The sequence below is a fragment of the Leuciscus leuciscus genome, assembly GCF_965113295.1.
Source record: "Leuciscus leuciscus genome assembly, chromosome: 6".
Classification (NCBI taxonomy): domain Eukaryota; kingdom Metazoa; phylum Chordata; class Actinopteri; order Cypriniformes; family Leuciscidae; genus Leuciscus; species Leuciscus leuciscus.
In genome coordinates this window covers 9,276,138-9,303,119 of record NC_138730.1, presented here as the reverse complement: position 1 = coordinate 9,303,119, position 26,982 = coordinate 9,276,138, and the positions used below count along the sequence as shown (strand labels likewise).

The 26,982-nt window shown below is 38.0% G+C and overlaps 2 protein-coding genes across 2 annotated transcripts in view; both read left to right on the top strand.

Annotated features, from left to right (window-relative positions):
- Positions 1-26,982, top strand: part of foxf2a (forkhead box F2a) — a 377,307-nt gene that overhangs the window by 51,886 nt on the left and 298,439 nt on the right. The window lies entirely within an intron of this gene.
- On the top strand, positions 566-11,984 carry ftr93 (finTRIM family, member 93). The gene is given in 8 exon segments (XM_082172395.1): positions 566-932; positions 934-1,161; positions 2,777-2,872; positions 2,963-3,196; positions 3,439-3,607; positions 3,988-4,047; positions 7,455-10,347; positions 11,739-11,984. Coding segments are annotated over 7 exon segments (1,677 nt in total). The 5' UTR covers positions 566-593; the 3' UTR covers positions 8,006-10,347; positions 11,739-11,984.

Sequence of the window (26,982 nt, the reverse complement as noted above, 5' to 3'; positions counted from 1 at the left end):
TACAGTATATAAACTACTGCATCTAATAGTAAAATATTAGCAATAAGTTACTTACTTACTCCGGTACTACAGACTGCAAAGCTCAGTTTATGAGGATGTCACGGTACGAACGAGAGACTCTATCAGGAGGTGAGGTAAACTAACAGACTGCATAGCCTAAAGACCCGATAGGCTGTTTCTCGTTTCTGTTTCTCATAATTTGTCCTTGTCCATGCAATGCAATTTTTGTCTTATTCTAAATGTGATCAACATTTTATATGTTTGGGGAATTTGACTATAAACACGTAACATTTTAATTATATTCTGCTGAAATGAACGAAATGACTTGAAAAAAAGATTCATTCATCTTGATGAACAAGATTCAAAGATCCGAGTCAGTAAAATTATCCGAACTTCCTATTACTATCACGTGTTATGGGGTAACTTTTAGCACTAGCTTTCGGTGTCTGTATGAGGCTGACACCTAGTGGACATTTTTATTATCTGGAAATGTACAGACACGCCTGTTTTCAACGTCTCACACAACCAGCTGTTCAGTGGAGAGAAAACGAAACTTAAGTACTGTTGGCAACGTTGTGTGCACATGCAGTAAAATGGCGGAAGCCAGTATTTCAGTGGACCAGCTCAGCTGTCCAGTGTGTCTGGATCTCCTGAAGGATCCAGTGACTATCCCATGTGGACACAGTTACTGTATGAGCTGTATTACAAACTGCTGGGATCAGGAAGATCAGAAGAGGATCTACAGCTGTCCTCAGTGCAGACAGACCTTCAGTCCAAGACCTGCTTTATTCAAGAACGTGCTGTTTGCTGAAATGTTGGAGAAACTGAAGACAACTAAACTCCAAACTGCTGTTCCTGCTGGACCTGGAGATGTGCAGTGTGACATCTGCACTGGAAGGAAATATAAAGCTGTCAAGTCCTGTGTGCCTGTATTCTTACTGTCAAACTCATTTTGAGCGTCATGAGGAGTTTCACCCTGGTAAACGACACAATGTGACCGATGCCACTGGAAGACTGCAGGAGATGATCTGCCACAAACACGATAAGATTCTCGAGGTTTTTTGTCGCACTGACCAGAAATGTATTTGCATGCTGTGTATGGTGGATGAACATCGAAACCACGACACTGTGTCAACTGCGTTACAGAGGGCAGAGAAAGAGGTGAGGATTGAAGAACTGCTCTGAAATTAGTTCATCATTTTGTAACTGTTGCATTTTGAAAACCATGATAAAGAGGTTTCATGTAACACAATTTTTTCTTTAACACCAATACATTATATCATTAGAGTTTTATATAAAAAAAAAAATGTTATACTGGTTGAAACTCTTCATATCCTGATAGCAGTCAATAACAGAAGTAGTCTGATGTACATATATCTTCTGTTGAATCAGTGCGAATGCAGTGATGCAATGTCCTTCCTGCTTGTCAACATACAGTATGCATTTCCATACCTCCGCGCCCCTGCTTAGGCTATGCAGAGTTGTAGACAGACAGTCACTGAGAGCCACAAACAAACAACAGCTGTCTTTTGCAGTTCCTCCTGAACCAAAACAACGCACTTGTGGTGCGTTCATGCCATATCATAACCGTAATTACGAGATGGTAACCTTGTGACGTCCTAGTCTGAGCTGTTAATGTCCTCAGACTTGGATTTTTGCATTTCTATGTCAACACTATCAACACTAAATCTGTAGCAGTCAGATGGTACAAGTAAGAGCTCTGTAAGTTGTTTATGTTCATTATTATTGTAATAAGGGCTGGGTATCGATTCATGTCCCGATTCGATTATCGATTTTCAGTTCGATTATCGATTTGATTCACTGATTTCAGTGGTTCCATTTTCACTGGCTTATTGTTTTTTTTGTTTTTTTTTTAGACCCATGTATCCTTGTATTGTAATAAAAAAGGTCATGACCAGTGACCATTTTAGATACCAGTGAAATTTAACAATTCTCGATTCCAATTTCAATACCACAGCTAAAACTACTAATAGAAATTTTAAAGATTAATAAAACATACAAGTAAACAGTCTTTAATAAAGTCATTAATAAAAAAAGAACAAATAATTAAACTACAGGCAATAACACAAATAAATAAATACAATAGGACAAAGATATAAATGAAATAATTAGTGTTTTTTAAGGTTTTTCATGTAGGTCTAACAGAAATAGAATAAAGTAATCAAATGTAAATGCATATCTTCACTGTACAAATTATATAAAGATTAATCCTTATTAAAGTTACAAAAACGTTCAATAAAGAGCAGGGAGTAAGCTCTTTGTCGTTTGCAGTAATATTAACATTAAGAACAGACAACAGCAGGAATATTTCTCTTTGCTGACTCTGCTCTAGCTGCACGCGTTCATGCTCTGAAGGGAGGGTGGGATCACATGCTTTCAAAGCTAGCTCGCTATTGCTAGCCACTCCGAAATTGCCTACCCTACCTTTAACCAAGCGATCAAGGTTTATTTTGTAATAATGTCCAACTGACTCTGTTATCTTGTAATATTAGTATAGTGGTATTGGTATTAATCATATTAGTATTAATAATATATTAGTCCAGGGAGATTTCTATACCTTTAGAAATTTGTACCTTTATTCAAAACCTTTTGCAATCAAACAACCTAGTGTTTTTTTTATATATATATTTTTAATCTTTAGCTAACATTTCAAAATAAAGGAACCACTGAGCCATCTCACCAGCTTTGGATTCACACAAACTTTTACATATTGATTTTGTGGTACATTATGTAATTATTTTTTTTTTCTCTACAGAGTGGCTTGAAGGACATGCAGATAAACTGGCAAAAGAGAATCCAGCAGAGAGAGAAAGATCTTCAGCAGCTGAGAGATGATGTGGAGTCTCATAAGGTGAGTTTTGAGAAGAGAAGTTTGAGATGTTTGGGAAGCTATACTCAGTCCCGCTGAAGCCACTGTGTGATTGTGATGTGTGTGTAACAGCGCTCTGCACAGACCGCAGTGGACGACAGCGAGAAGATCTTCACTGAGCTCATCCGATCCATCGAGAGAAGCCGCTCTGAGGTGATACAGCGGATCAGAGATCAGGAAAAGACTGCAGTGAGTCGAGCTGAAGAACGACTGGAGCGACTGCAGCAGGAGATCGATGATCTGAGGAGGAGAAACGCTGAGCTGGAGAAGCTTTCACACACACAGGATCACATCCATTTCCTGCAGGTAACAGAGATCTAGATTGATTCAACTCTGAGTGAATTTGCTGACGTTTTGATCAATTAACGTTTATGATTTTATAAAGATTATGAACATTTGTTAGATATTTCATGAGAGCGTAAATTCTGTCAGGTGATGGTCTCTGTGAACGGAGATAAATACTCAAATTTTCCTTCATTTTGTCAGTTTGTACGGATGTATGTCTTTATTTTGATAATGGTGTTTTGTTTCTGTTTGTGTGTCTGTAGACTTTGCAGTCTCTTTCTGATCTCCTATGGGAATCCACAGACTGCACAGCACTGCACATGACTGTCGCTTCTCAGCTGTCTTTTGATGATGTAAGAGAAACCGTCTCTAAACTGAGAAAGGAGCTTGATGATTTATGTAGAGACAAAATAGACATTATATCTGATACAGGTAAAATGTAGGACATTTATTTGCTCTCTGAAATATGAGTAAAGCATGATTTAAAGGGATAGTTTACTTAAAAATGGAAATTCAGTCATCATTTACTGACCCTCAAGTTGTTTCAAACCTGTATGAATGTCTTTCTTCTGCTGAACACATTCTTTTGAAGAATGTCGGTTACCAGACAGTTGATGTACCCCATTGACTTCTACTATGGGAAGTCAATGGGGTACATCAACTGACTGGTTAACGACATTCAATGAACACCATATTTTTTATTTTATGGGTGAACTATCCCTTTAATGTCAGTAATATAATGTAAAAACAGTGCAATGCGTTGGATGTAGATTAACTGTTTTTTAAACTGAAAACGTCTAATGTTTCCATAGTGAAATGCGTTGAGATCATTCCCTCTCCTCACCCCCAGACCAGGGAGGAGTTCCTACAATGTAAGTTACTATGAAGGCATGTAAGCACAGATAGCTGTAGATTTAACATGGCATCCAGAAATCTGAGACCACATTGAACATTCTAAACCAGGAATTACACTCTTTGTACAGATTTTCTTTCATTAATACACAAGATGCTCTTTTGATGACCTCAAATCATGCTGGAGAACAGGATCATCAGGTTTATTTCTCTCGTCACATCAGCTATAGTGCTGCTGGCATTAAAGGGTTAATTCACCCAAAAATTTATTCTGTCATTAACTACTCACCTTCATGTCGTTCCAAAGAATCCAAACCCATAAGACTTTCATTCATCTTTTGAACACAAATGAAGATCTTTTTGATGAAATCTGAGAGATTTCTGTCCCTCCATTGACAACTACCACTTTCAAGCCTCAGAAACGTTGTGTCCGAGCCCGGCCCGGCCCGACACATTAACTGTAATTATGAGCCCGAGCCCGATTTAAACCCGACCATTTTTAATACGCGGGACGTTATAACCAGGGGTGGCGCCAGTTATTTTTTTTAACGCAGGTGCTGAATGGGTGCTAGATCATTGACGGGGGAGCTGCGCAATTATATATTATATAAATACTATTAATAAATGAGCAAATATTGGCCACTCAATATTTAATTTTCAATTATTTTAATTATCACAATTTAAGTTTTAATTTTATTAAATTGAACAAGCACAACATTCAGCAATCAAATATTCGTAAAGATTTATTATTAATAATGTTATTTCAACATATCATTATTTCGACATAATATGTGTGCTCATGCAACAAGCAAGATGTCCATTTGTAAATTCTGACACGCGTGCATTGATTTAATTTATGATGAGATGTGCTTCAGTTCACGTACAAAAATGCAAGTGACTGCGGCTCGCCGGCGCCTCAATGTCATGATTATATTGTCTGCTATATTTGCTTCTTATTTAATTGGTTGATGAAAAAATTATTAAAATTAAGAAACAATTTATACAAAACGAAATTCACTTTAAAGAAAGGTTTTCTACAAAACAAAACTTAAGGAAGTGGTCAAAATCATGTCTGAACCACTCATGTCTCCCGATATATTGCGCGTCCTCCCATATACTCATACTGTTCACTTTTCATAATCAACATAGATGGAAACAAATTATATTATAATACTTTAACAAAAAACAGTTTTTTTTAGCAGTGTGCCGCACTTAATGCACTCGACAAAGCCAACACATATGTTGTCACTTCCCTCCACGACCAGTTTAAAATGTTTCCACACCTCTGACTTTCCTCCAAACTTGCTTTCTTTTTTTCTTTACTTCTTGAAGCTCCATTTTGCACTTAAAACAAGCTCGGGCTCGGGCAGAGAATCTAAGCTCTAGTGTGGATAGAACAAGCGCTTGGACAAGGAGTTGTGTGGCATGCTCTGATAGGAAGGGCCTGATCCTCCTAATGTTGTATAAGTTAAATCTGCAGGACCGGACAGTTCTAGCAATGTGAAGTTCAATTGATCATCAATCACAACTCCAAGGTTCTTGGCTGACCTTGATGGAGTTATGGATGACGAACCGAGCTGAATGGAGAAGTTGTGGTGTAGTGTTGGGTTGGCCGGGACCACAAGCAACTCTGTCTTCGCAAGGTTTAGTTGTGTGTCATCAGCGTAGCAGTGATAGGGTGAATATGATTTATATTTGTTACTGTGCGCTGTCAATACACTGTCATCTTGGCCAGGTCTCTCTTGGAAAAGAGGTTTTAAATCTCAATGAGATAACCTGGTTAAATAAAGGTTAAATAAAAAAAAATAGGAAAAGGGTGCTTTCACACCTACCTCATTAAGTTCGGTTTAATCGCACTAGAGTTCATTTTCCCCATTGGTGCGGTTTGTTTGGGCAGGTGAGAATACGGCAATCGCACCCAGGTGCTCACCAAAAGCGGACCAGGAGGTGGTCTCGGTACGCTTTGAAACGAACTCTGGAGCGGTTCGTTTGTGGTGAGAACGTGATCCGACCTCGAACAGAACCAACTGCCAAAGAACTGCGCATTTTTGGACTAAACCAGTTGCCGTAGTCAGCTGCGCTGTGCATTATAGGATGAGGAGAAATGTTTGTTGACAGTTTGCACTTTAAGTATGGACAAACTTGGAGTTGTGAGGAGGTGCGGAGCCTGATAGGAATTATTAATGTTATTTTCAAGCCGCATCCTCGCTTCATTCTCAAATATTATTGTTTGTCTAAAGTGGTGTAGACAAACTATATAATAAAATATGACCAGGGATACAATCAGCCCACGCAGTCATCTCTCCATAGCAAACAGCGGTTGTCTGCCGGATTTTACACCTCTTTGTTTACTTCCGCGAGTTCTGTTGGAATTTTCCCGCACTTTAATTCTGACCAGTCGAAGTGCAGTTAAGGAAGTGCGTTTAAGACACATCTGGCCAACGAGTGATGTGGATGTTGTCACGTGACTGCATTTTGGTTCGTTTAATCAACTCATAAACTGATCCGGATCAGAGCGATCAGTGTGGTGTGAAAAGGAACCAAAATGCCTGAAAAATGCTACAAAGTATAATTTTTCGCCCTTGGTCCGGACCAAATGAACCGAACTACAGATGTGAAAGCACCCTTAATGACAGATCCAATACAATCCAATACTTCCCTGAAGCGTGTTGACGGCGTCCCGTCAAGAAGCTACTATCACTATCTCAATCACTCATGAGCACACAGGTCTTTAGCATCTATACACTCTCACCGTCCTCCTCAGGTGTACGCTGGTCCGACACAGGATCATTAATACTAACTCAACCCGAGGGCGGCTCTATAGTCCTCCAACACTACCACTGTCTCTGCGGTGGTCTTTTGAGTGTAGAATATTTAGTACTTCTATTCCTCAGCTCAATCACACATAGATGTGCATTTCTCTGTATATTTAATGTTGAAAATACTTATTACATAAAGCATTTCTATCACAAGAGACAAACCAAAAACTGAGAAATTCATGTGCATTTCAAATCTAATTTCACTCATGTCAATTAATTATATAAGTAAAAAAAAAGATATATATAAAAGCAGTTTCACTAGTGTTTGCATACTTTTGGACCGAGGTGTATATAAAACATTATAGTAAAATATAAACATTTCAATGTATTTGTGCAACGTTCTTTCCTCTTATTTTGTATTGTTTGACAGCACTCTGGGTTTCAGCTTCAGTATTCACTTCACAATATCACAGTTTAATAGGTAGTGGACAGTTCTGGCTAAGATAAAATCCAAGTGTTTCAGCTGCTTGGTTACATTTTAACCAAATACAATTTCTACTTTGTATCTAAAAACAGAGAGATTCTAGCAATTAAAAACATTTATGAGATTCATCAAGCTATTTTCCTTGATGCATTGAACTCCTCTGTTCCTGTTTTGTCTCCATCAGACTCCTGCCAGTTGACTCTGGATCTGAGCACAGTCAATCCACTCCTCCATCTGTCTGATGGGAACAGAGTGATTTATGACACAGAGATTCAAGATGCACTCTATAACTATCCTGATGATCCAGAAAGATTTAATTACTGGGAGAAGGTGTTGTGTACAAAGAGTGTGTGTGGACGCTCTTACTGGGAGATTGAGCAGTGTAAACAAGGCATTGTGGAAGTAGCAGTGTCATATAAGAACATCTGCGGGAAGCAAAATTATGTCAGCTGGAAGCACTTATTTGGATGTAATGATGATTCCTGGAGTTTGTGCTTCGGTGACTCCGGATACTCATACTGTCACAAAAGCATAGTGACTGTTCTCCCTGTAAAGTCCATCAGCAGTAGAATAGGAGTGTATGTGGATCACAGTGCAGGAACTCTGTCCTTCTACAGTGTCTCTGACACAATGACCCTCATCCACAGAGTCCAGACCACATTCAATCAGCCTCTCTATCCTGGGTTTAGACTTTCTTATGGAAAAGTAATTGAACTGTGTGATTTATCAATATAGAGATAATCTTTTTTTTTTTTTTTAAATCAAATCACCACTTTGAGCTGCATTATAATAAGTAAAAACTAGATCAGGCTCTCTTAATTTCAGCTAGTAAATATAATGTGACTTCTGTCACGCTCATTGAAAATGTTTGATATATCGAGGGGCGTGTGATAATAAATAAATATATATATATATATATATATATATATATATATATATATATATATATATATACACACACACACAGTGGGGGAAATAATAATTTGATCCCCTGCTGATTTTTACCCCACCTCTCCATGTTAAACTAGTCCCGTCCGAATAGGGCTTAAGTCACACATGTTCAAGTCACAAGTAAGTCTCAAGTCCCTACCATCAAGTCTCAAGCAAGTCTAAGTCGCAGTACACACAACCAAGTCAAGTCGAGTCAGTGGTTCACTTAAAGCAAGTCAAGTCGAGTCCTGCTAAAGGTCAAGTCGAAGTCAAGTTACAATACCAAACAGAAAAAAAGTAGAGTTTATATTGGCCTCAACCTTTTTTATTTTTCCCTCAGAAATGATTACCTTTCTTATATCGTAATATTAATAACAATCATACCACTTATTATAGCATGTATTTATGATTATCAAAATTTGGAATTATTATTATTATTTTAGCGAGCTCGTCAGATGTTTCCTAATAATAAACATTGTTCACGAGTCCCGCAGCTCGAGTCCGAGTCGAGTCTGAAGTCTTTCGAGGACGAGTCTCAAGTCGAGTCTGAAGTCACGCTGTGTGCAACTTAAGTCGCACTCGAGTCCGAGTCTCAAACTCGAGTCCCCATCTCTGGGTTGTGATGGTCGTGTATGATATCCTTTGCCAGTTATTATGCGTACAGCAAATCCTCTTGTATGAATATGGTCAATTTCTTGTTTATATCCAAAAAGAAACGATGCTGGGAGATGTTTTTGTATTTAGCGCGCTCACCGCGATATATGTTTTTCTGGGCTTGTGATTTTTCTGAATCTGATGAGTGGCATCAATGGTTCCGTTGCTTTCATTTTGTTCATCAATTGATGTTGCGATGATTTATATAGATAAGGAACTCCCGCACACTATCATTACTTGCAATTAAATTGAATTTATTATCAACGTTTTGGTCACACGACCTTCATCAGGAATATACAAATGTTCAAATTCATCTCTTTTAAGATAAACACATGACTAATCAACAGAGCTCCATCTGTAAACAATTAAGCTCATTGAGAGTACATAATTAACCACATCATAAACAGTTACAAAAAGTGATAGTTACAACAATCAACAAAGATCGGTTAACACGATCATCGAGAACACACAATCAACACGTCATCATCACAACAGTATCAAATTGTAATTCTAAACAGTTACAACAATAAGCAAGGCTCCATAGCCACTACAACTCATTGAGAATACATAGTAGAACAAACACGTCACTCAAAACAGTTACAAAATATAATTATAACATTACATTAAATAATGCTTCGTCGTTCATACCGCTAGGTGATAAAGTTTGAAGGGCGTAAATCCAAAAAAGTTCGTGTCTCTGTAGGAGCAATTCAATGTCACCTCCCCTAGGTGGCAAACTTACTTTTTCAATCCAACAAAAGCGTAAAGAGGTAACATCGTGATTCAAAGTAAAAAAAATGTGCCGCAACTGGATAATTCATATCTTTTCTTCTGATAGAACTCTTATGTTCATTAATTCTTTGTTTTAATTGACGTGATGTTTTTCCCACATAACCTAGACCACAAGGACAACGGATCAAATACACAACATGAGTAGAAACACAAGTAATCACAGATTTGATGTTATATCTTTTACCTAGGATGACAAAAAAAATGATGTTTTGAATGTATTATTACACAGCACAATTCCCACAACGATAATTGCCCTTCTGTATAGGACTGAGTAAACTCTGAGACGCACGAGGACTAACGCTCTGAAAACGAGCATGTACCAAGCTATCTTTCAAATTCCTAGCGCGTTTATATACAATCAGAGGAGGATGCCTAAAAGTTTCGCTCAACTCCGGATCAGAAGACAACAAATGCTAGCCTGGCAAGCCAGACCTACATCAAGATGTTTAGTCTGGCAACTCACCATAGACACGGCTTAATCCGATGGGCGGGATAAACGGCTGTCTATCAAATTCCCTCTGCACGCAATAGGACAGCGCTTCAACCAACCAGAGCGTTTTCCCAACAGCGGAGCTAACGTTAGTTGATAGATTCAACTTTTGCCATATCTGGCCGGCAAAACGACGAACACATCTTCCTTTTTTTAAGAATGACTTAAGTGCCGTTCTTTGCTCTTTTCTCAAAGAAAAGCTTAACTCCAAGTAGTGATGTGACATTTGAACCGAGGCGTCGGAGCTTGTGTCGAGAAAAAATGGGCGTGCCAGATGAAGCCGCGATTCGAGGCTTGTGTTGTTAACGTGAAAATCACGTGACTGATGACAAACGAGGCCTCGGTTTGTGTGGATACGTCACTTCTGGCATACGAGTGTCGCTTCTGGATAAAAGGCGGTTCGAAACTCGCGCCACCTTGTGGGTGTTGTCAGTAGTAGTAAAAGCAGTTGTAGTAGTGTTAAAGAGTCAGAGAGTTAGAGAACTATCATTGTTATGGCTGTATATTATTACAGGTTAGAATAGTTATAGTATATTGTTATTATTAATTATAGTAGGCTTAGCTATATTATAGTCTTGTTATATTAATTAGATAAGATTATTTGGATTGCTCTGGATTCTTTTATTTGGATTGTCCTTTTGGATTTGTTTGCTTTTTGTGACTCTTCCTTTTTCCTGGAAATTGGAGCCAGCAAGAAAGAGGGAATCCTCCCCTGTCTGGGCTCAACAGAAGCATCAGTATCCTCATTTATACCAGCTGGCACTGGCATTTTTTAAATAAGTGTGTTACCCCAACACACTTGAAATAATTCCGTTTCTCAATAAAAATCGATTGTAATCCTTCCTTCCAGACTATTCTGTTGCAGTTTACTTTATTACACTCCCTCCAACATAAGCACTGCACTCAACACAGTGGCACTGTTGTTGTTCATACTGTCACTATCCAAACAATTAATTAATATTTAATTAACTGTGTGTGACTCTGCACAAGTAAATTCAGACAGAGAAAGATACATATTTTATATTATACACAGTAATGGACAAATGTCTGCTCATGTCTTTTTATTATTGCAAATGAAATGTTACATACATCAACAGCGAGTACAAAATAAATAAATGTATATTTTTATTTATACAAATATTTTTCTAAAATATATATATTTTTCTAAAAAATATATTGTGTATAAAATTGGGGTGTCCATGTATAAAAAGCGAGCTCCTTGACAAAAAAGCCAATAGACATATTATACTGTTTATTACTGTTTTTCCAACCTAATTCATGATGATTACTGCCAGAGAATTTAATGACAGTGTAATTGAAGGTTAGAATGTCAAATCATTTAACATTTGATTCCATGTATAAAATGGTGTGATTTATAAATGTAACCTCTAAAATGATTCAGAATGTCACTTGTGTAAGCCAGTGACACTGGTTCAGAATGAATGAATTTGTCTGCTATTTCTTTGCACAGTAGCTAGGTGTCACTAGTGAGCAATGCTGAATGAAGCTTCGAGTAATGAACCTTTGGCTGAAGCAATGGGCTGCGAGGTATCAGTGGTTCAGGAAGCCTCATTTTGCCATCACTAACTCCAAGTTCTCCAGAGTCGCGAACAAAGCCGATTCGAAAGATGTTCGCCAGCAGCCGTCATTCTTTGTTTTCAAGTCGCAGCCAGGTAATCGTCGCAACTCTGTCGTCATTATGTTAAGCCCGCCCCGCCTACTCTATACACGACGTGATTGGCCTGACCCAATTTAGGTTTTTGCAGCTCCAAAGTCTATGGAGAGTTGCTAGACTGCCCTGGCTGCAAAATACATTTTGTTGCCGCTAGGGCGCGTCTAGATTTCTAGGCTAAACAAATGGCAAAGTTTTAAAAAAATTTATTTGATCATGTAGGACTTAGGTGAATGCGTTGTAATACAAGTAAAAGAATACTTTCTTGCTTTTTTTGTCTTCTGAAAAGACAAAAAGCTGTATTAAAAGCTATTCTTCTTTTAAAAGCTGTATTAAATGCTTCCTCAACCCAATCTGAAGGGTAACCTCTATTAAAAAAAATATTTTTCATAATATTCGATTTCTCAATGAAGTCGGAATCAGAATAACAAATCCTCCTCAATCTATAGAACTGACTCTTAGGTAATCCTTTTTTTTTTTAAGTCGGATGAAAACTGGTAGCGAGTAAAAGTGTGTTACGATCAGTCTCTTTAGTAAACAAAGTTGTAATCAAACTGCCTTCGTTCTTCTGTACCCACATATCGAGGAAGTGTACTCTAAACGAATTCATTTCAGAGGTAAATTCAAAGTCGTCAACAAAGTTATTAAAAAATGTCACAAATTCTCGAGCCTCATCATGATCACCCCAAAAAAATACAAAATATATCGTCTATACCATTTGATAATCCGTGAATAGAAAGGATTATTTTCTGTATTCAACACATAACTCTCCTAAAAAAAAAAAACATGAATAGATTGGCATAGTTAGGGGAAAAAAGTCGAGCCCATTGCTGTACCACTTATCTGAAGAAAAAAATCTTTATCAAAACTGAAATAATTATATTTCAAAAGGTACGAGGCCATCTCAATGATAAAGTCTGAAGGTGGACTAGAGTCCTCACGTAACGAAAGATAATGTCTGAGGGCAATAAGTCCTTTATCATGTGAAATGTTAGTATATAAACTAGTTATGTCCAAAGTTAATAATAAGGAAATGTCCGGTAAATCATGTAACTCAGAAATCTTATTGATGTAATCAGTAAAATCCCGAATGTAAGATGGTAACGAATAAACAAAAGGTTTTATAAAAAAATCAACATACTGAGATAAAGGCGATAAGAGGGAATTAGTCTGTGCCACAATCGGACGACCTGGAGGGTCAATAAGTCTCTTATGAATTTTAGGAAGAGTGTAAAAAACAGGTCTAATCGGGTGTTGACAATACAAGAAATTAAACTCCGATTGAGATATCCAACCCTCTGTTTTAGCATTTGTTAAAAATGACAATATCTCAGATCGATAAGTATTGCTAGGATCACTGGGAAGTTTTTTTATAAAACTTAGTATTCTGTAATTGTGAAAGAATTTCATGTTGGTATTTTTTCGTATCTTGGACTACAATCGCCCCTCCTTTATCAGCAGGTTTTATAATAATGCTTGGGTCACTTATCAATTCGGTCAAAGCTTTTTTCTCATTCAATGAAAAATTGGTCTTATTATCCTACGCACCTATCATCTGCAGGTGTGCGATGGAGTTTGTTCACGCGATGATTTATATAAAAATGAATATAATGTCATTCTCGAATCATACAGTTCAAGTCAAGTCTTGAGTCATTGGAACTCAAGTCAAAGTCAAGTAAAGTAATTTTCTTAAAGGGGTGGTAAAACACGATTTCACTTTTCTAACTTTAGTTAGTGTGTAATGTTGCTGTTTGAGCATAAACAACATCTGCAAAGTTACAACTTTCAAAATTTAAAGCAAAGGGAGATATTTGCTTTTAAAGAAATCAATTTCTAAGAACTACAAAAAACGGCCAGTAGGGACTACACGACATTCCTGCGGGCTTGCTGACATCACTAAGCCCAATATTTACATAAACCCCTCCTCCGATGAAGGATTCGCACAACGGCTAGTCCTGAAAGATGGAGCAGTTCCAACTTTAAAAACAGAAACTGTTTACGGGCCACAACCTGTAAGTATGATTTATTTTTCGTCGTTGTGTTTTCCTGTAATAGTTTGTATTGTTAATTGTACGTTGTAGCAAGGAAGTAAACGAAGGACAACGCTGTTTGGCTCCACAAACCAGTTTGTTAAATGCTAACGTTAATTCATACTTATCCGACAAACATATCACCAGCGCAGCGAACTTGGAATGTTCGTGGTTGTTGTCGTTTATGTGATCAGTGTAAATTATTCTTTGATTACAGGCATGCTAAACATGGTTTTGTGTTTGATTTGGCTACTGTTGTAAAGCCAATGTTTAGTGTTCGTATTGGATTAATAGTTCAGGCGACAGATATTTAGCTACAATCGTTCTAAATATACAAAAGTAACAGTGTCATATAGCGATCTGCAGTCTTAAAAAACATACCTTTCTGAAACGTCCTTTAACAGCCGTTCTTGAACAGGTTCTGCTCGATCCTCTCCACTAACATTCTCTGGGTCTGATTCGGGCTCAAACTGGTATGGCAATATTGACGCTGTTGTTTACTGAAGCACAAACTACCGGTAAAGATAAGGGGGCGTGACGTTTCCGAACAACGTGCACTTGGCGGTTAGCGAATCACAACACACTGGGCCAGCTAACCAATCTGAGCCCATTGCGTATTTTGAAGGGGGGGGGGCTTCATAGAACGCGGAAATCATCCGACCGTTTTTACAAGGAGGGACAGAGTAGTGTAGAATAATGGTTAAATATGTGAAAAATAATGCAAATTTTTAAAAACGAAGCATGAACACATGTTACAGTGCACCCCACAAACACAATCAAGCCTTCGAAAAAAGGCGTTTTACCACCCCTTTAATTTAGTCAAGCAAGTCTCAAGTCCTTAAATTTGCGACTCGATTCAGAGTCCCCCATCTCTGATAGGCTGCGTTTGCACTTGGCAGTAACATGCGACCTGTATCCGGATGTTGTCCACATACTAGTGATGTATGTCACGTAAAAGTGGTCTCGGTCTTGTCACGGTCTTGTCTTGGTCTCGGACTTCTCGGTCTTGTCTAGGTCTCGCTGTCTCAGACCGACATAGTGGTCGGGGAATTTAGCAATACAATACTACAATATCCACGACGACACAACGTTCGATAATGCAACATTATTATCCGCAACGGAACGGATTGAAGCGTGCGTCCGAGTGAAAGTGCGGCGTGTGCGCGAGCCACACCAGAAAACACTTTATCCGCGCCACTGATCGCAGCGGCAACGAGCACTTTGATCACTTGATTTAAAAAAACACATATCAGTGACATGATGGGTTTTAACTTCATTCAGGAGATTTTGGGTAACTGCACAACTGACAGATAACTTTGAGCGCACCGCCATGTGTGTGTGTGTGTAACCATAGCGACAAAATGACCAACTTTCGGATTCTGCACTTAAGCCTATAATTTCGTTTTAAAAAATTGAATTATGTATTTAAAAGTTGCAATATGGATTCATTTGGAGACTCCGAAATCGGCAGAGATAGGCAGGCATTTGCTTAGATGAATTTGTGACTTTGATATCTGTGTGTGTGTGTGTTGTTTGATTACAGTATTGTATTTAAGATGGTATTAGACTAAATAAATGGTCTTTTAAATATCATATGCATATCTCCGTTGTGTTGACTAAACATTAGGCCTAATCCAAGTTTATAATTGTGTATCTTTAATTTGATGTTACGATTTCATCTACACATTAAGTATAATTTCAATTGGTTACATATTTCTCATTCTTTAGACAGTTGTTGGAGGAGCAAGATGGTGTTGGAGGTGTTTGATGTTTTTTTCAGATGAACCATCAGTACCAGTCATGTCAGTCCTCAACAGTACACAACATTTGAGGGAGTCTCAATCCTCTAATAGTGCAGTAACAGCCATCATGCAATTGCTACACATTGTTGATCTCACCCAGTCTGCAAAAACATTTACAGAGAGCTCACAGTCACACACATGACATGGTCTGTCTCTGTATTGTTCTGCCTGTGTAGTTGAAGTAATACCGTCTAATATGTATTGAATGTAAACTGCGGCTGAACCCTAGTATGCTGCTGTTCTTGAATTCATACAAGTTGCTTAGCTTCAACACCAGTCTGTTTTTTTCCCCTCCGGTCTCGACTTGGTCTCGGTCTTGGTCTCGACTTGGTGTTGGTCTTGACTTGGTCGGTCTTGGTCCTGGTCTTGGTCTTGTCTTGGTCTCGATACCCTCTGGTCTTGGTAGTGTCTTGGTCTCGGTTTAGGCGGTCTTGACTACAAGTCTACCACATACACATTGAAAAGACAAGTGTAAACACGCTTCTGATCGGAATGTTATCCGATCAGCGTGTCCAGGTTCGGAGGTAGTCGAGGATGTGTGATCTAAATCTGTGTTAGTGAGCACTTCTCCTTTGCCGAGATAATCCATCCACCTCACAGGTGTGGCATATCAAGATTCTGATTAGACAGCATGATTATTGCACAGGTGTACCTTAGGCTGGCCACAATAAAAGGCCACTCTAAAATGTGCATTGTACATTGTACTGGCCTTGCATGTTATCAGCTTCATCAGTAGAATTACCAATACATTTACTCTTGTCCTGGGGCCTGTTTCAATAAGGAGGTTCAACCAACTCTAAGTTAAAACTTGAACTCTGAGTTGACTTACCCTGAGATGGGAAACTCTGAGTTTTCGGTTTCAGAACAGCTGAAATGAGTTAGTTCAATCAACTCCGAGTTGACTGACTCTGAGTTAAGCGCGTGCACCACAACTATGAAAAGCCATTATCAATGGAGCACAGATATTATGAGTCACCATGACAACAGCACCGCCAGACAAAAAGAGGTCTGCATATTTCTCACCAGCAGAACTGGATGAGCTTCTGCAAGCATATGGAGAGTACGAACACATATTATTATTATTATTATTATTTTTTAATATTGGCTGCAACAGCGAAGGACAGAGAGTTAGCTAGGGAGAAAATAGTTGCTCGAGTCAATGCTACGTTTACATTTGAATTACTATTATACAGTGATGGGTGTAATTAATTATCAAGTAATCTAAATACTGTAATTTAATTAAAGGGATTACTCTTAATTCTTCTGTAATTTAAAGTAAAATCTGATGTAATTGCATTAGACTATAGAACAATTCTGTATATTTAACATACATTTTTTAAAAGGTATATTTTTAATCTAACCTTCTCCCTCTAAACACTTTGGTCAATTCAAGAATAATTCATGCAATTGTATATTGTTTATTTGAAAGCATTAAAAGTGCAGTTTCTTGTCCCTCCTTGTATTGTTCAAGTGGTTGAGGTTAATATGGGATTTAGTAGGCCTAATAAGTAGACCAATACTTTCTAAAGATAGTCATTATTACATTAATCTAATTACACTGTTGAAGATGTCATTTGTAGTTAGTAATACAACAAGTAACTTACCCAACTGTTATAATATCAGAGGTGAAACTGAAGAACAGTATGCTATTCAACCTAATTTAAATTTTCATGTGCAATCCTGCAGGTATTAAAAGAACATGGCAGCAGCTGAAAATTAAACATAAAAACATAGGCTATTTCAGTCAAGTAAGGCTTGAGCATATCATGGGTGTAGGCTACCCGACTTTACATTTGACATATGTAAATATTTAAATAACTAAATAGCATCCAGTGTCTAGCGGTGCAACAGCATTTTTGGCTGAGGGAATTCCTGGACGGACTTCAGAGCCAGTCACTCCCGAAGATCCAAGGGCCTTCATAAAATTGTTTTACATATGTGTTATTTTTTTATACACTATAGGCTATTTTTGATATTTCCATTTATTTTACTTTGGGTTGGGTTTTCTGTTGGTCCCAACAGATTCTGATGGTAATGTCTGTCTTTTGGAGCCTCCTGTCCCAACAGAACTTGCAGGCATTTGTAAGTAGCCACTCAATACACCAGAAATTATGACAAATAGTGTTATAAAGTGTACTCAACCAAATGCTCATCTTCACAGGACGATGGGGATAAAGAGTTTCTGCTGCCACAGAGAGGCCTACAGTGTCTACACATCAAACAATCTACACATTCAGATTTTTTCACATTTTTATGTGGAGTAGCCTATAGAATCTAAGTTTAAATCTAAGTATAAACGGGTATTCTTATCTCTCCCTCCGCCCCCAGAGTGTGGAAGAACAGCAGGAGGACGGTCCATCAACTTCTGTTGCACACATGAACACAGTTCAGTGATTTTCAGTAAATGCCACATTTAATTCTGTAGAATTTGTTTAGAACTACATTATGTAACTCTAATCTACTACTGTATTTTCAGTTGCCAGTTAAGGAGTTATATAGAACAGGAACAGCAGTAAAAAAAACAATATTTTATTTATTAATAAAAGATTAATTTTATTAATAAAAATGTACTGAAAGAATGAATGAGGTGTTTAAACACCACTTCCTCTTTAAAAAAGGGGAGGAGATCGAAAGAAACTCTGGGTTTACCGAAGAAAACCTGCTCCCGACCAGGTTAGGTTCAGAGAGTAAGTTACCATGGTAACTGACTCTGAGTATAAGTTACCTCTCTTTCTGAAACAGGCTTGACTTACTCTGCTTTCTCAGGTTTAACATACCTCCCATTCTGAAACAGAAAACCCAGAGTTTCCCTCATTTCAGGGTTAACATACTCAGAGTTTTCACTTAACCTCCTTTCTGAAACAGGCCCCAGTTGTAGTGTATCAATTAATTATTTAACTAACTGACTAAATGTAAAAATGGCTTGTGTAAATATTAGGTAATTAAGGCGAGACACTACAGGTGAATAGGGTACAGTTTTTAAATAATAGATATCACCATGAAACTTCCTCAGTTGATTACTTAAACAAGTATATAAAAAAATATATATTACAAGTTTTTGAAATTTGTATGTTTAATTATGCAAATTAGGCATTATCTCATTAAATGTGCGATTTTGCATATATTTTCGGTTGATAGATCTGAACATATGATAAAGCCAGGTGCAAAATTCTTTTTTCATTTTGTTTACACACAAGATAAAAAAAAAAAAAAAAAAAATCAGAGGGATTTCAGGATATATGCTTTCATTACCTAGGAAATCAAAATATACTGTCCATAGCCTTAAAAAATCGATTTTCGCCATATTTTGTTTATTGAAATGTCACATAAATCAGGCCAGGAATTGCCTTTATTAACAAATCCCTCTGAAAATATCTTCAGAATACTGCTAAGTGTATTACTGGAAAGTTTGGTGTACATAGGTGCAGGCTGAGATGCTGTAATGCGAATCAAACAATCCTGCAATGGCTACTTAATTAAAACATTTTAATGTGTTTTTAACCTGTATAGCTATTTAACTTCTCATTACGAGTACATAACTAGCTATTTGCTTTCTATCTTTATTTCTTGGACAAAAATAGTGACTTAACACATATTGTAGGAGTAAACTAGCCCAATATCTCAAAACTGACCATGCACTGCATGAAAAATCTATGTTTTTGCCTGCCATGTCTCGCCTTAAATAATTTATATGCATACTTTTTATAATGAAATAATTATTTATTTTTTCCTTGCTGTTGTTCTGCGGGTGATGTTATTAACCAGCAGTTTAATGTTTGTTTATCTGTTGAAAATGAGACATGTCTCTCATACCGACAAACAGAAACCAGACTAGACATATTCCTGCATGGTGTTCTGGGGCAAAGCTATAATGAGTTATGGAGCTTTAGCAAGAAACTGCTTCTCCTGTCCCATGGGCAGGTAACAGTGGAGAGAGGATTCTCCATTAACAAAGAAGTGGAGACCTGCAATATGCAGGAGGAGACAATGGTCAGTCATCGAATAATATGCAACTATGCCAGCAGCATCTGTGGGGGGATCCTCAATGTCCCTATCTCTAAGGAGTTACTGGCCTCTGCTGCATCTGCTATATCAAGATCAGCAGAAGAAAATGAAAATCTCTGATGTCCAGGCACAGAAGCACAAAGCTTTACAAGAAGTCATCGAGGACCTGAAAAACCCCCAGAGAATTCTGGTCCAGGTATCTACGAGCCTGCAGAAGGATGCTGATCAGCTTGCAGAAGAAGCTGAAGGAAAAGCTGGCACCATGATGGCACAGCTCATTACAAAATCAAACACACTGAGGAAGCAATATAAAGAAAAAAAACAAATGAATTAAAGCAAATCGAGACAGAGTTGGAGTCAAAGGGCAAAGAACTGAGATCTGCAGTATGCAGTAAAAAACACGTTACTGCTGTGAAGTGTTTGTTTAAAATCTTTGTTGGCTGTTGTTCTGCCTAATGATTATTATGATTATTATTAATAAAGTGATGTTTTGCAATTTATTGTTGTTTCACTCTTTACAATAAACTATACAATAAACAATGTGTTTTAAGGATGGTAATTTGTGGTATTGCTTGCTGTTTGCAAATTTGTTACTATGAAATTGGTCTTAAATTTCATTCTGCACGGTATTAAAAAGGTCTTAAAAAGTCTTAAATCTGACTCTCAAAAACCTGCAGATATCCTGGAGCAGCGCTCGAAGGAAACCTCTGGCTCTATCAGCACCTTGACAAAGCCCTTAGGGAGTAGCCTACAAAAGGGAGTATATCAACTAAGATCTTCGATATTACCACTTCTCCCAGGGTGAAAATGCAACCCTCAGCTTCATAGAAGGGATGCAAACACAAGAGCGGCATAATGTATTTGCCAAAGACTCTCGCCATTAAAACTTAATCCCTAGGGAAACCGCAGGGGAGCTTCAGCTATACTGAAATACCCTAGAGCAGTGGTCCCCAACCTTTTAAGCCCAAGATCCCTGACCTCGACCTTGATGAAAGGCAAGATCTACCTATAGAAGAATTGATAAAAAAAAAAAAGACAGCCCAGATTTTACTTCCAACTTGAGGCCTTTTATTTAGTATATTGTATTTGAATTAGGCTACATTAAATGCTTTGGTTCAACTTTAAAATCGATGCATGTAGTGTTGTAGTACTCGAGTCCGGTCACGATTTTTCTTGACCGGATTTGTCTTGGATTAGTTGGTATTTGCATTCGGATTTGTCTCGGACTTGGTCATTGGTCTTGCCAAATGTTCTTGTTTGTGTCGACCGAGTCCAGCAATATATGCTTTTTTTCTCCTTCAAAACAAAACCATTGATAGAATGCGCTTGTTCAGAAAACAGGTAACGTTATTGGTTTAATTCATTATCCATTTAGAACGGGCATTGACATTGGTCGCCTGGCTGCGTCATATGCCTGGCTCTGCGTGTGCGCTCTGCACGGAGTCATCAATCATTTTCATTTTGGCCACAGACACAATGTCGGCGTGCAGTGGTTTACAGAGAATTTGTCAACAGTGCACTGAAGAGGAGGAAACACAAGGCCACCTGCAAATTTGACAACAAAACTATTTCAGAAACCTGTGGGACAACATCCAATTTCGTAAGACACCTGCAAAGGCACCACAAAGAGAGGTAAGAGAGGGTCGAGCTAGCCTCTGTTTTGTTTGACAATACTTCGAACATCAACAAGAAGTGACGTCACCCAACATCGCTTAGAGCACCTTTATGTACATATGTACATTGTCTTGTTACGATGAGACGGATGGTCTCTCTCTCTCTCTCCTTTCTTTTGTAAAGTTTTCTGGAGACTATTTTCTTTTCTTTTAATGTGGCTGAGTGTTTCATCCGTTACTATAATTGCTGTGAATGTCACTGCACTTCAGCTCGGAAGCTGTAGGGGTTGGGTGCCATTTTCTTTGTTGTGAACATTACGTTTTCTCTTGGTTTTGGTTAGGGGAGTCAGTTCAGTACCTGTATTTTTATTTAGACTTTTTCTTTGATAGGGTAATAAGTTTCCTTTGGGAAAAAAGGTAGATTTAATTTTAGTTTGTTATTTTGGCCTTGACTCAACCCTTAAGTCAATTTGCTTCCTTTATGATGTCATGTGCTAACAATGACAATTTGAACAATTTAAAAAAAGAAAATAATAATAAAAAGAAAGAATACAAGAAGTCAAGTTTAATGACTTTATTTATGTTATTGCCCTGGACCTGGGACTTAAACAAAGAGGATTCTTTTTTTGTCTCTGTCTTGACTGTCTCATTTGGACTCGGTCTTGACTTTGACTCAAACCTCTTTTGACTTGGACTTGACTCAGTCTCGACAAAGGTGGAATTGACTACAGCTCTAGATGCATGTAGCAACACTGTAACACTTGCAGTGAGCAGATCATATGAAGTTTCATTGTTATCTGTAAAAAATACCATGGTTAATAGTAAAATTCTTATTGGCTGAAGCTTCTGAAGTCACAACTATTAACATTTTATAAATAAACTTTACAAACAAAATTCTAACAACAATCTCAATTAAGCAAAGTGCAGTTCTATGTCCCAATTTATGCAGCGTCACTTTACACAATGCCTTCAGAAGGCAAACCTGCTGCAGTAATGTTACTCAAGTCAGTGTGATGGCTTTGAATGAATTCTGTCTGTTGGATACTGTCTATGGTTGGCGACGTAAAACAGGAGTAAATATTGTATGATGTTTATCTGGGGTTGAATGGTGAGCTTGTAGATTATCTTTGAAAATAATATATTGTACATTAATCAGATCAAGTTTGGATTATGGAAGTATAATTTACGGATTTGCATCTGAAACCACACTCAAAAAGATTGAAGCAATACAGAATCAAGCTTTAAGAATATACTGTGGTGCGTTCAGAACATCTCCCATTGCAGCTATGCAGGTAGAAGTTGGGGAAGCTCCTTTAAACTTTCGTAGGTATAAACTAAGAATTAATCATTGGGTTAATATAAAAGGTTATAAAGAGAGTCATCCAGTAAAGGGAGTGGTAGAAGAATGCTGGGAACATGGAAACAAAATCATTGAAAGCTTTGGATGGATTGCTCACTGTCACACAGCCAACAACATCTTCAGCACTCCACCTATTCGATCTCAGTCACCAAAATTCTGATTAATCTCACCTGCTGTACCTAATCAAGACTGTCCATAAATATCCACGCAAACCGTTCACACACTGTCTTGTCTCATCAATGACTACCGCTCTTTGCAACCAACTACAAACCTGTGGATCTTCAGTCTTCAACTGAACGACTTGTCTTCTTCTTCGTCGCCGCTCTTTTGAAGAAGAGCGTAGCAGCGTTACGTCAAGCTCTCCATCCACCCGCTGGTAAATCGACTTCGTCGCTGGATGGTGTGGCAAGTCCCATGACCCAACCAGCTCCATTCTCTGGCTCGAAGGAGGATTGCAGATGGGTTCCTCTTGCAGTGTTCGCTGTATTTTGAAATGCAGCCCCAACGGTTTCCATCTCGGACGATCTAAAATAGCCTATATCATCTCCCTCTTGTCTGGCAGAGCTCTGCAGTGGGCTAGAACCCCATATGAAGCCAATGCTACAATCACATGCTCATTAGATGCTTTTACCACCGATATTAAAGCGGTGTTCGGGCAAACAGCCAGCACCCTTGCTGTGCATGACCAACTCTACCATCTGCGTCAGGGGCGCTCAACAGTCGCTGACTATGCCCTACAATTCCAACTACTAACATCCCAACCGTCAGCCATCCCAAGGATGAACCCATTGTAGTTGTGAGGTCCACTTCCATCGAAAGCCTTGGGTCTCATCTACAAGTGGAAATACCCCTGAAATACTGGGCATTCCAGGATGTGTTCAGTAAGCAGCTTGCCACAAAACTATCACCACACAGGCCATGGGACTGCGCTATCGATTATAGACATATAGATTATATGTCCCAACTCAAGCCCTGTTTCACCATGTATTCCGAAACTTCGGCATCCCAGAAGATATTGTATTTGATCCTGAGGTAAAACACGCCCCCTCATTACCATACAGACAAAGAAATGTAGAAATAAATAAATGTGGAAATAAGTAAATGGGGACAAAAATACATTTATACATAAAGAAGAAGTGGAAATAAAAAAAAAAGGACAAATAAAAAATATGGGAAAAATACTATTGCAAGTATAAGGAAATACAAGTATAAATATTCATTTATTTTGTTTTTACATTTCTTTGTATTACATACATTCATGCATACTTAATTACTAAAAGCACTACAAAATTTTTTTTAATAAAAAATAAACAGACAACTAAAGGATCAAGACTTTCGAAGTTCTCTTGTGCATTTCTGTTCACTGCTCTTGCCCTTTGGGCCTTAAAAAAAAAAAAAAAACTTAAGTAAAAATCAGTAGAATGTCTGTTGAGGAGTATCACAATAAAGTGTTAGAAGATTAACCAGACAATCTACTAATACGTTACTGATAGTTAGTAGAATGTCTAAATGCGACTATTGAAATAAAGTTTTACCAGTGTCTGTAATGTAATTATTATTAACTTTATGAATCAGTAACACAAATGGAGTGCAAAAAAGAGGACCATGTCAAGCATTAGATATAATTTTTTTTGATAAACAACCATTAGAAAATCAGTTTGAATGCACATTCAAAACAAAAAGGTATAAAAAATGTAGTATTTGGTAAAATTCACACAACAATGTGGATATAGTATTATAGTGAAGCCATAACTGTCTTTAGATAGAACTGAAGACAGGTTACCTTTTACACTTGTTGAATATGCTTCTCCAGTTCAAAAAGTGGAACAACTCCAGAGCACTCCTGGCAGACTTCAAACATCTTTTACAAAAAAAACAACAAAAAAAAAACATTATACAAACATAATTCTGTTAAATGTTTTTGACAGTAACCATTAACTACTACGTATTATTTATGTATAATTTATATATAATTGTACTACTGCTATTATTTCAGAATGTCAGTCTCAATTTAGGTGTATTGAATGTTCACTTAAAACATTAATCTTACCGTATCTTCTGTTGATGTTCCAGCAATTACGAATTGCAAAAGAAGGTTGTCTTGCAGTTTTGCAAAGTAGGCCGTGGCTTTATTTAAGCTACGCTGACCCTTCAGATAAGGTATCAAAAATACCCAGAATTTAGATTAAGATTTGGCTTCGAGTGCATCGCAATAATTTAAAGCCATGTGCACTTTTGAGTGGAGGGTACGCATTTGTTAGCTGGGTGTTGAATTTCTCAAATGTGCCTAGCATGTACACCAGAACCACCTTTTTCAAACCAAGGCCAGATAAAGCCAAAATCTGACGTTCTTTCTGGGACGGAGGCAAGAACAATTCATTTCAGCCAGAAAACAGAAGGTCTGTGTATACTGATACAAACTTATTTTTGGGTCTTCTGTCTGAAAAGACCCCTTAATACAGTCTCCGAATGTGATTTCCTGGTAAATGTGTGAGATTGTCTTCCCAGTCAACACATGAGATCATGCAATTCTGTTCTCATATCATATTATAATGCCTATATGCACTGCGGCCTGGCCCTGTGTTAGCAGAGTACTGGCACATAACCAGGTACATGTGAACCAGCCAATTTGCCAGCTCAGGTGTAGAATCACCTGGCTTCAGTAATCACACTAGCTGGCTAGGTGGCAAATACACATATTTTGGAATAAAGGAAGGTATTAATCTTACTCTGTCTGAGCAAGACACTTCTGATATGATCACATCGAGGTTTACCTATTTTTAAGTTCATAAACCTCACAATATTGCCACTTCAGTGTGCTGTCATCAACATCAATTAAGTGAAGAGCAGTCCTTTCATTGTTGCTCTTTATTCAGGAGCAAAGAAACCAGAGAATTTTGAGTTTTTGTGTGATATCATGGAGGAGCTGCAATAATTGATGGACACCGGCTTTGATGGGAAGAGCATTATCCTCAAAAACATCATACTCAAAGGAATAGCTCAATTTAATGGACACTATGGCTGTGGCTTTTGTGAAGTGAAAGTTCACGAGAACAAAATGTTTTTTTTTTCTGTCTTTTTTTAAGAAAATCTCAGAACAAATGAGTCATTTAGACAGAAAAAAAAATCATCACAAGACAAATAGCATTCTTCAGAATCTGGGCATTAATATGATCAAGCAGTTCCCGATAAATCCTATGTATTGTGTAGATCTAGGAGTGACTATGCGATTGTTGGTGCTCTGGAAAGGAGTTGACTCCTGTTGACTGGACAGCTCAGCATAGTCATTTTCATCAAGCTATCCGACAGAACATACCTGCTGACTGCAATAGAAAAACCAGGGGGTTGGACGAACTGAAGCACTGGAAAGCAACTGAATTCCAAACATTTCTGCTTTATACTGGACCAGTGATTTTGAAATATGTTCTTGATAAGGAGAAGTATATTCACTGCCTTTCTCTTAGTATTGAAATGTGCATCTTGTACAGTGGAAACCTGATGAAGCATCGTGGTTACGCAGATGAGTTTTTAACATATTTTGTTGAAAAAGGTAGCAGTATTCCAGGAGTTTAATCTCATTAAATGGGCATTGCTTGCTACACCTCTCTGATGTTGCAAATTACAACGGATCATTAGACCAGTGTTTCCCAACCACTGTGCCGTGGTACACTAGTGTGTTGTGACAGGTTGTCTGGTGTGCCGTGGAAAATTATCAAATTCCCCCTGAAAAAAAAAAAAAAAAACAAAAAAAAAACACACATATATATATGTTAAATTAAATTATAATGCTACAAATAAGAATATATTGTCGCTGTCGACCGAAGGCCTTGCATCTCTTTCGTCATTTTAAATTAATTTAAAATTTTTTTTAAAGCAATGCTATTGGTCATCCTTTACTAGCCTCGAGTCAGTGGGCGGGCTTAACATAGTGACGGCAGAGTTGCGACGGTTCCGTGTGAATTCCCTGCTACTTGAAAACAAAGAATGGCTGCTGCTGCTGGCGAATAGCGGTCTTTCGAATCGGCTTTGGCTGCAACTCTGGAGGACTTGGAGTTAAGCTTTTCTTTGAGAAAAGAACAAACAACGGCACTGAAGTCATTCTTAAAAAAAGGAAGATGTGTTCGGAGTTTTGCCAAACGGATACGGCAAAAGTTGAATCTCTCTGACTACGTCACCTTCTTCGTTGCTCTGGTTGGTTGTAGCGCTATCCTATTGCGTGCAGAGGGAACTTGAAAGATAACCATTTATCCCGCCCCTCGGCGTGAGCCCTGCCAGTGGTGAGTTCCCAGACCCAACATCTTGATGTGGGTCTGGCTTGCCAGGCAAATCCTTTACATCTGTAGGCCTATGTGGGTTTTATACTT